Source organism: Pundamilia nyererei, unplaced genomic scaffold, assembly GCF_000239375.1.
Source record: "Pundamilia nyererei isolate P.nyererei 1_Seehausen unplaced genomic scaffold, PunNye1.0 scaffold00003, whole genome shotgun sequence".
Taxonomy (NCBI): Eukaryota; Metazoa; Chordata; class Actinopteri; order Cichliformes; family Cichlidae; genus Pundamilia; species Pundamilia nyererei.
The window spans coordinates 8,076,046-8,086,174 of NW_005187404.1; the positions used below are offsets into that span (position 1 = coordinate 8,076,046).

The following is a 10,129-nucleotide window of genomic DNA, read 5'->3' on the forward strand; positions in this document are numbered from 1 at the left end:
CTTAAGGTCCAAGGTGAAAACTGTCACCTTCCTTCTACCTGTGGATGACATTTACACCAGTCGACCAGCTCTGACCAAACACCAGGGGGATCCTAGACTGTCTGACCTGGATTCCATAACTGAGACGGATTCTTGAGAAAACAACCAGACTTTAAACGAGGCAAAATTCAGACATGAACTGAGCCTCTGTGGCCTGCGACAGGTGACAGGTTGGCCTCTTCATCTAGGCCAATGTAGACTGGGCTCTTAGTGAGTGAGCCAGCAGACCGATTTTTATCACACCTGACCACACAAACAGAAGACTCTGGTTACAGGTGTTGTTTTCATGTGACCATGGTCAACAGTGATGAAGCACAGAGCCCTCCGGAGCGAGGATCAGATATCTGGTCTCTTCACCTGACCCCGGGTGTTGCTTGAGAGTGACACACACACCTGCAGGTGACAACCCTTTTACGGACAGCTGTGGTCGCTGACTCAGACCTCATGAGCGATGTTTTATTCATTATTTATTCATCTTGGTTTCTTTTCACAATGTAAACTGAAGAAGATGGTCAATGGACCTCCTGAAGATGACCTGCTGTTCCTGAGCATGTATTTTGTTTTCTCAAAACCAAATCACAATCTTTGCTTTCATGTATAAAAGTCTTCTTAAAAGAATCCAGTGTTTGGATTATTTATATTAAATATAAATGGTATGAAAGTCATGTTTAAAGGAGACTGTTTTATTATTCCATAGATAGATAATCATTTCTCAATAACATGAAAACATTTTGCTTACTGTGCCGCTGTCACTGTGCAGGGCAGACACAATTAAAACTTCTAATATAAGACGCATGAGCTACAACCAAAGCATATAATCATTACTTGAACTTCACCTGCAACTCCAACATTTGATCTACAACATCCAATAAATGACACATTAACAGAAAACCTTGTACAGTGCAGCGAATCACTCTAACTGATGAAGTACAAAACATAATCTCCGCAGCAAAGTTGTTTTGTCAGTATGTGTCAGCTGCAAGGCTTCATGCTCATCATTACATCCACTCTTGCTGATAAACCATTTACAGCCTGTAAACTATTATGCATTAGTATTAGCAGCTCAGAGAACTACACAGAACTGGGTTTGGCTATGTTTTCTTTCAATATTAGTTTCCAAAGAATCACTCATCAAGTTTTGCTCCTGCATGTCCACGTGGCTATCACTGTCTAATTCCTCTACGTTTTTCTCTGTGTATTCTGTTTGGCCAAATTTAGCAGTAGCTTGTAACTGGTCAGGAGCTCCATCCTCTGATTGGTTTTCAGTGTCGAGGCTTCCATAGCTTTCTGAGTCGGAGGGCTTGAGAATTGAGCGGATTTGAATCTCAGACATATTTGATGATGGCAGAGATTCACTTGGACTGTCTTTGTAATTCATTGGGATCAAGAAAGGCTCATCTTTATGCTTTGTTTCAAAACCTGTAAAAGAGGACAAAAACACAGTCCGAATCAAAATACTTTATTCAATCTAGAGGAATTTATGTGGTCACATTTGCTCCAAGACTGTTTCTATATACAGTTGAAATTGAGGTGCCCCTCTTATCATATTGATTTTGTTATTTTCTCTGTAGAGGATGTGATACTAAGGCTGTGCATCTATTGCAGTGTGCGCTTGTGCTTTAGATGGAGGAATTGTACAGACAGAAATGTCAAAAAACCATCAGTTATAATTTCAAAGACACACAACAAATCACTACATTTGGTCTATACAGACCTGGCTGGTAGCTTCCCTGGCTGCTGTCCTCTCTGTCTGTGGCCTCCAGGTCACAGAGACCCATAATCTGCTGCTCACTCACTCCGGTGTTTCTTTCAAGAAAGTAAGTGGTCATACTCCCCTTTCCCTTCACCTCTATCTCTCCTCGTTTCTGGATGACAAAGCATTTGTTCTTTAAAGCCCTGAAATATATGAAGGCAAGACTTAGAAATAAAGGCAGTAATCATTCTGATGATAACACAGGTTTCATAGCACATGAAAGTGTGTATGGATGCAGGTTTTCTTGTGCAATATTATGTGTCTCCTCACTGGTATACAGTTGGGCTCAAATGGATCTTGTTGGGGAGGCCGTGACTCTCCATACGAGAGGCAGTGTTGACAGTGTCTCCGAAAAGACAGTAGCGTGGCATCTTTTCCCCAACTACACCTGCCAATACAGGACCACTGTGGAGACCCACACGGATCTATAGAAATACAAAACATCACACAGATGGAGTTACATATGTATATTTGGATTCAAACTCTGGCACAGGTGCATTTGGGGGAGTGAAAGAAGACTCCTTCCACTCAAAAGTGTGTTTTTGTCACTGCTGCTTACAGCAGAACTACCGTAATGGTGTAGCACAATAATTGAGTAAAATTCCCCCCATTTCACAACCATTTACTTAAGAAGTGCTCTATAAACTTCCTTGCACCTGAATGGATCCTCCAGTTATGGGGTTAATAACCTCCTTGGCAGCTATAATCATGCCCAGAGCAAAGTTGGCCACCCTCTCAGCATGGCTGGAGACAGGTATAGGAACCCCACCTACCACCATATAGGCATCCCCTATGGTTTCAACCTGGTAAAAACAGAAAAATACTCTGTCAGGTTCAAACAGATGACATGATGGAAAAAAAAACCCAACCTGTAACCAAAAGCTTTATGGAAATGCATGAATGGTTCTTTTCTTTTCCAGTGAAATGTACATGGAAAAAACCAGGTTACACCATTCATATTTACCTTGTAGACATTGTGCACAGTGGTGAGTCGGTCAAATTGCAGGTACATGGAGTTAAGCATATGAACGATTTGAATGGGTTCACACATGGCACAGATATTGGTAAACGTCACTACATCACTGAACAATATGGTGCATTCCTTGAATTCTCCTGTAGGACACATACACACAAATTAAGATGCAAAACAGCCACATCAGATAGGCCCAAACAAATTATCCAGTATTTATATCTTTTAACTATCTATTAACCTGCATCTACTTTTTTGCCCTCTTTCAGCTGGTTGGCTACATGCTTAGGCAGCATGGCATACAGCAAGTTCTCTGTCTTTCTCTTCTCTTCCTCAAGGTGCTGGGACAGGATGCGGAGCTCTTCCTTCTTCCTTTCCAGCTGACTGGATAGCTCCATTTCAGCCAGTCGCTGGTGATTGAGTAGGATAAGGTCCCGGGTGACATCATGGGGTGCAATGTCAGAAATGTGCATGTGCATTTCCTCCAGCTCCTGAAGGCTTCTCAGCAAAGGAGAGGCTTGATATAACATGCAGCGCAGAGAAGGCATCCAGATCATCTGACCTGAAGACAAATAACAGAAGATGGAAAAAAATACACACATAAGAAAAAGAAAATGTTTCTTTCTTTTTACCTCTGAGCTGAAGCATAGGCCGGCCTTTCCATGTCTCAGGCATCATTTCCCTGCGAGTCTGCATGACAAAGTGGCTGTTGATGAACTTCCGGATGCTGGAGATTTTGAAAGTCACCTCAGGATGCACAATGCTGAAGTACTCATCTAAATGGATATTCACAATCTGCAGCCCAGGGACAGTCCTTTGGAGATTCACTCCAGCCTGATGCACCACCAGCTGTACCACACACCACCACCATTAGGTTTTCACCATTAATATTATATGACTTAATTATTTATGACTCTTGAGTTGGTTTCTGCAGAGACTGTTCATCGCTAATCTAAACCATGTATATATTTCTGTAAATTCTACCTGCTCATCAAAGACTACATGAAAAGGGAAAGCATGGCAGAAAGTCTGCAGGTCAATTTTGAGCTTCATGGGATACACAGGTTCAAAATTCTTCAATGATTTGCCTGTATAGCAAAATAAATGTTGTAAATATTTATTTATACATGCAAATGTAAAAATGCAAATGTCTTATAGGAGTCGTTGGGCACAGCCCATTGCTCCAAGGCTTTATGTTAACTGTACCTTTTCCGATGTGAACCAACTCCTTTGATGTCTGCCAGTAACTCCTGGGCATGGTGAAACTGATCTTTCTTTTCTTTTCATGATCAGACTGTTTGAATAAACAGAAAAGAGTTAGAATTCCAGTAAAATAAAATTGTTATCTAATTTACCACTTCTAAAATCTAACCTTTTTGATCCCGACGGTGGTATTAGGTTCATCAGTCAAAGAATGAAGGATCTGGGCCTTTGAGGAAGCATCAGTTTTACTGCTAACTAGGAAAACCACGTGCTCCTTCTTTCCAGTTCTCTCCAGTTCTTCTAGCTGGTTAACAATCTCCATTGTTATCTCACTGTTGAAAAAATCCTTAGCAACAGCACCAATAATACCTACAAAAGAGAACACTTGGTATTTAGATCCAAATACTCCATATTAAGAATGAGAGTAATGTAGCTCAAAATTGTTATTTCTAAAGGAAATGTTTCAAATAAACCAGGAACAATGTGACAAAGTCCTCTGCGGTCAGAATAATAATGGAGAAGCATGGTTCCATCAGGGTTCCTTTCCACTCGAAAAGAAGGTGCATTCATCTCCTGCAAGAATCAAGCATGGAAAAATAAAATATATCTCCAATAAAAAAGAGGGGGGGAAAGAGACAGATGTGAAAGCAAGTACCTTATAGGAGAGCGACAGGTAGCTGTGAAGTGCATCCAAATTCTCCGTGAATTCAGACAGATTTCCTCCTAAAGTCCGCAGCATGTGATGGTAGCCGGAGCGTTTGCAAAACTCAAAGAAATACTCTCCGAACTGTCTCAAGACTACCTCTGGTTTTACTCCTGAAAGTAAATCAATAAATAAATAAATAAAAACATGTATGACTGGAATTTTCAATTTCATATATTGAAACAACTCGTGAATGGAAAGACACCTAAAAGCTTGCAGGCCTCTGCCACTAAGTGCAAAGTGATTTCATCTTCGTAGACTTCATGTGTCAGGAAGGTGTCCTGGACTCCAGCTTCATCCCTGTGTATGATCATGATGATGATTTTGGGAAGACAATATGTTTATTTCCTGATATGTTTTAAGAATGTAACAGAAATGTGTTTCTGCTGTAAAAATTCAGTAATAAAGCAAACAGATTTTGAAAAATTCAACTCTCTCAAAGAGAAATTTTTCTTTTACCTGAGCTTGACCCACGCCTCCTCGCCAAACTTTTCCACTACCAGCGATTTCAAACAGGCATTAATAAATCCATACTGTCAGGAATACAACAAACAAATCAGGCCAGCTGAGAAACTAAGATAATAAAAGATAGCATACCATGAAAAGCAGCATACCATGTCTCTGTGCAGTTTGTCCACCAGCAGCTTTCCCCTTCACGATTATCGTCACACCGCTCTCTCACCACACCCAGTCTCTTCTCTCATAAAATAACCAACAAGAAAATCCAGCCTGTTTAAGAGACTTCCCAGTCTCATCTCCACAAAGGAGTTGTCCAGTCCAGCCTGGTGCTAACAACCCCCCCTGGGGTCTGGGTGACATACAGCCTCTTATAAATAACACTTTGATAACAGGGACTCGAAAATCATTGTAACTCATAACTGAGAATGAGTTACAATTGTAGCAGCCAAATTTCTCTTTTTTACCCATTTTAGGAGGGTTAAAACATGTATTCTTGTTGTCACATCTAAGTAATTTTGATTCATATATTTGTATATGTGTGCAGATAAACAATTCTTTGTATTTGGACCACCTTAATCAATAACAGCTAGAGGGTACTGTTATTTACATTGCTGATAATGAAGGAAATCATAACAGAATTTAATTTGGATTGAAAAAAGGGAAACAGAAACAGATATTTAAATGGTCCTTTAATGCAATGGTATAATGATTCACACAATTTTGGGAAAAAGTAATCAGGAATGGAGAATTTATTTGATGGATGTTGTGATTTCACTGAAGTCGGACACCAGCATCAAACGCAGGAAGGACAAGTCTTTGGAAGAGGAGCACCTCAAGCACATGAGGGTTTGAGGAAACTTTCAGTATCCAGGCCCCACCCCCACAAAAAAATCTCAACAACCAAAACCATGTACTGGACCAATACTGCACAAACATAAAAACATAAACGTGTCTTCACTAAGATCCAGTTTACTCCTGATTGTAAAAAGAAATCCCCTCACATTTGGGCCATTTCTAGAAATGATCATGGACTTTACAACTGCATAGAAAATATAAAAGTGTAACTTTTACATACACAAATTGCAGGATTTAAAACAGATGTAGAAAGACTTCAATGGTCTCTACTTGCATAAAAACAGATAAGAGGAAAATGTTGGGGGTAAAATGCTCCGTGAACCAAGACACGTAAATAATAAATAAAGTACCATTTAAAGCCCAATTTTCTTTAAAATATTCTCAACATATTGTCAGACAGTAATATGAGAAATTATTAAGAAAAAACAACAAAGCTTTTAAACAAGTCAGTTAGTGTTGATCATCAGTGACATCTAAAATCTGACTCATACCAGTCTTTTCAAATATTCTAGTAAAAACATATTAAAGAATTTCAGGTCATATGCTCTTGAACCTGCTCATCAAACAGACGCTTGGTAAACACAGGCTGGTTCTTCGTGTTCATCTAGTGTTTTTCAGCCAGTGTCTGTTTTGAAGTTGAAGTAATTGCTGAGGGGAGGTAAATAGCACCAACAAGAGTGACCTAAAGTGTGGGCAAGTGTCAGGTCCGTAATGAGGTCTGCAGAGCCTTCATGTCCCTCAGGAGCCTCAGATTCATCTTGCTTCTGTCTCCTGGTCTAGCCTTGACTGCTGCCGCAGAGTGACCTCTGGTGGACACTGTGGTAGACACCCTCAGCTCGTTCCCATTGCTCTGCCTGCAATTGGCTTCTTTTCTTAACTTTTTTATCTGGCAGAGAGACAGGAAAAGATAAGAGACACAAGCTTTAACAAATTATAATAATAATAAAAAATAAATAACAAGAAAGAAAACTAGTGACTGCATATGTGAAAACACACCTGCGACTTGTGCTTGTACAGCTTACTGATCTGCTCTCCTTTCCTCTCCATTTTCAACAACAGCCTCTCCTGCACCCTCCGAAGTTCCTTTCTTTCCTGTTCAAACACACAATCCTCCACCTGCCTCATTAACTCATCATGCTCCCTGCAACACACACGCAGAAACACACTGAAAAAACCCCCCAAAGTACTTTTGATAATCGTCGTCTGTGACTTGCCTTGTGTCGAGATCAAATGAAATACTGCTCACAAGCTCATGAGTCGCAGCTCCTCCTGCAGGGCTTGCAGCAGCTCCGATAATTCCTCTCCGCTAGCCGAAGAGGAAGAAGAGGAACTGTCTGAATGCCGGTGGCCGTCTGTGCCGGAGCCGTTTGTGTTGCGTGAGAGGACGCGGCTGTTGCAGAGGTGGGGCTGGTGTCGCTTCAGGAGAGACAAAACTGACTGGACGTTGGCTCTGACCGAGTGGCTGCAGCCTACTGACTAAACGTCAGAGAGAAAGAGAGCGAGTCAGCATAAGGGAAGTGCATGTTAAATATGGCAGACCATTGTATTCCATCACACGGGCACGTCTTTTTATACCGTTCCAGCAACAAAGGGTACATCTCTCAGGCTCAGTCTATAATGTGGCTCTGTGTGGGAATATTGCTGCGATGATTTCTGGAAAGGAAATGGAAATAAAACTAGGGAAGATGGAATTTGGATTGATGTTTTTATCTGGTTTCCCTGATGAACATGTTTAACCTTTTTAATAAAATCTACACTTGTGAGAAAAACTGTCTCCTCTACCATCTACTTATAAAGAAGGAACCTTAGCAGTCTCAAACAGAAGTAAAACCATGAGCTGAGCATGTGAAGGTCTTAACCTTTGTATTGGACTTCTTCTCTTTGGGCTTCTTGGCGGATCGGCACGGTGACACAGACTGCAGCAGGATCCTACTGGCGTCCAACCCCGTCTGTAGCTGAGCATTGGAAAGAAGAAAGTATGTAAAGTGAGTAACAGAGAGAGCAAAGATGAAAATTATAATTCATGTCTCATTACTTGGTTGGCCTTGTCTTGGATGAGCTTTCTTTGGTACTCCTCTTCCTGTAGTTTCATCTCCAACTCAAGGATCTTCATCTGAAGACAAACAAACCCATCATACGATGAATATATCAAAACACTAACTTTTACTTGTTACCACTTTTAAGTCCAGTAAAAATAGAAAATACTGACAAATAAAGAACAAACCTGAAAATAATTCTTAGCTTCTTAATGTGCAGATTAATCCAGGTCCATGACAGCATAGAGGATTTTAAATTCTGAGCTCCCCTTAAGAACCAGTATTCTTTTTGTCTTGTTCTGGTCTGTTTAAAGACTTCTTGTAAACTCTTGTGAACATTTATCTGTTTTCTTTAATATGAGCTGTGGGAAATTCAACTGAAAATTACACTAGAACTGTTGTTCAGTAATCTTAGAAAAGACACCACCAGGTGATGAATAGCTTGAGATGCTTTAAAGTCCTATTTCTGGCATGAAAAAACAACCTATTTTAGTGATTAAATGTTTTGTGAACCACTTGCTTCATCTATATTTAAGTAAGTAGTACAGTGAAATAGCCAACAAATTATGCACTGCTTCACTGCAATTTCCCCAATTTGCAAAGCTAACTGTGGGCCAAAATCAGACCCTTTAGTGGGACATTTAGAGCCCCCAGGACAGCAGTTTGATACTCATACTTTTGATTTATCAAACCATGCTTGAACAAAAACAAGCTGTGGGTAATCTGGGGAAGCCTGATGCCACTGCCATGGATTTTATGATGTTTAATGGCAATATTCTCTTCCTTATGACAGAAGAGCATGGGTTGTTCAGTAGATAATTTCAGTGTACCTGACACTACGTCAACAAGTCTGTATATTTACCTCGGAAATGTTCTGTGTACGTGTCAGTCTGAGATACTCCCGCTCAAGTCTCTCCAGCTTGTCAAACTGAGCATACTGTGATGCTGTGTCAGACTGCCACTCAGCTGATTTGGCTTTCTGCAGGATGTCCTGAAAGGAAGATAACAATAAGATAAGATAACCTTTATTAGTCCCACATGTGGGAAATTTGTTGGGTTAAGGCTACCGACCTTCGCCAGTGCCATCTTACCCTTCCAACCATACATACATTACAACATCACATGGGGAAGACAGGTCAGAGAGGTATAACAATGGAAAATGCACAACATGAGGAAAGACGAGGAGAAAAAATAACTCCCCCCAGACTGAGCTCCAACAGGGAGATCAACAATCTTCGGTCGACGTGGGTGGCCTTGAATGAGGAGGGAGAAAGTCACAACACAGTCTTATTATCTAAAGGAGGATTGTTATTCCTGTCAGCTTTTGCCTTGAGCATCCAGCTGCCGCCAGGGGGCCGCATGAGGTGAAGAGGGTAGTTAGTTTGGTTAGTGCGAACAAACTCCATCCAATTTTACAGTTGGTCTAATGTCCGTCACTGATCAACAGGTCTCTCAATTCCATTTGTTCTTCTTCAAGATGTTATCCATATAGCAGAGCCATGAGCTTCTCCAAGATCTTATCCATATTGCGTTCAAAAGCAGTATGAGTACTCACAGCCCTGCCCATCCTCTATCATGTCAGCCAGCCTTGTGGAATTTTGAACAGCTGTAGCCGCTTCTTGTTCTTCGATAAGCCAGGTCCGAGCCAGCTCCAATCAGCCAGAACTCTGTTATCATGGTTCCGAATTGGTAGATGTCGTTCAATGTCCTCCATCGAGAGTGTCACCAGACACACGACACAGCAGACCATCGAGTATCCAGCAGCAAATGTCTCCGCAGGACAATCAGGCTCTCCCAAGCCCAGGAGTTGTCAGTTTCGTTAAGGGACCAGTTGATCAAATCCATAATTCTTCTTCAGGTTTTTAGAGAACAAGTTTGGGAAATTCACTTAGGGTTAGAGAATAAGCGAGACTATAAGCGAGACATGAGAAGCCAAGCAGGAAAGATAAGGGAGAAGGAGAAAATGCGACCGCCTCCGTCAAGAGCCAAGAGAAGAAGAATATGGATCTACTGACTACTGATTTCAAGTTTTTAAATGAATACAGTGGTCCCTCGCTATAACGCGGTTCATCTTTCATCTTTCGGCCTCACTGTTTCGATTTTTTTTTTTT

General features: G+C 41.0%; 2 protein-coding genes across 2 annotated transcripts in view; both read right to left on the reverse strand.

The window, feature by feature from the left end:
• Nucleotides 1-223: 223 nt before the first annotated feature.
• On the reverse strand, nt 224-6,586 carry gucy1b2 (guanylate cyclase 1, soluble, beta 2). The gene is made up of 16 exons (XM_013910463.1): nt 6,536-6,586; nt 5,128-5,201; nt 4,874-4,968; nt 4,621-4,781; nt 4,439-4,538; nt 4,135-4,334; nt 3,969-4,056; nt 3,747-3,850; nt 3,395-3,611; nt 3,004-3,324; nt 2,757-2,905; nt 2,449-2,595; nt 2,063-2,217; nt 1,754-1,935; nt 1,168-1,458; nt 224-282 (listed from the first exon to the last, which is right to left on the reverse strand). Exons 1-16 carry the CDS (start codon nt 6,584-6,586, stop codon nt 224-226), a joined length of 2,394 nt encoding a protein of 797 aa, XP_013765917.1.
• Nucleotides 5,804-10,129, reverse strand: part of cep57 (centrosomal protein 57) — a 6,455-nt gene continuing 2,129 nt past the window's right edge. The window contains exons 5-11 of the mRNA XM_005720857.2: nt 8,881-9,009; nt 8,018-8,095; nt 7,842-7,937; nt 7,558-7,635; nt 7,229-7,458; nt 6,979-7,123; nt 5,804-6,868 (exon numbers count right to left, since the gene is read on the reverse strand). Of these exons, the coding sequence (XP_005720914.1) occupies nt 6,683-6,868; nt 6,979-7,123; nt 7,229-7,458; nt 7,558-7,635; nt 7,842-7,937; nt 8,018-8,095; nt 8,881-9,009 (942 nt within the window). The 3' untranslated portion in view covers nt 5,804-6,682. The remainder of the gene's footprint in view (nt 6,869-6,978; nt 7,124-7,228; nt 7,459-7,557; nt 7,636-7,841; nt 7,938-8,017; nt 8,096-8,880; nt 9,010-10,129) is intronic.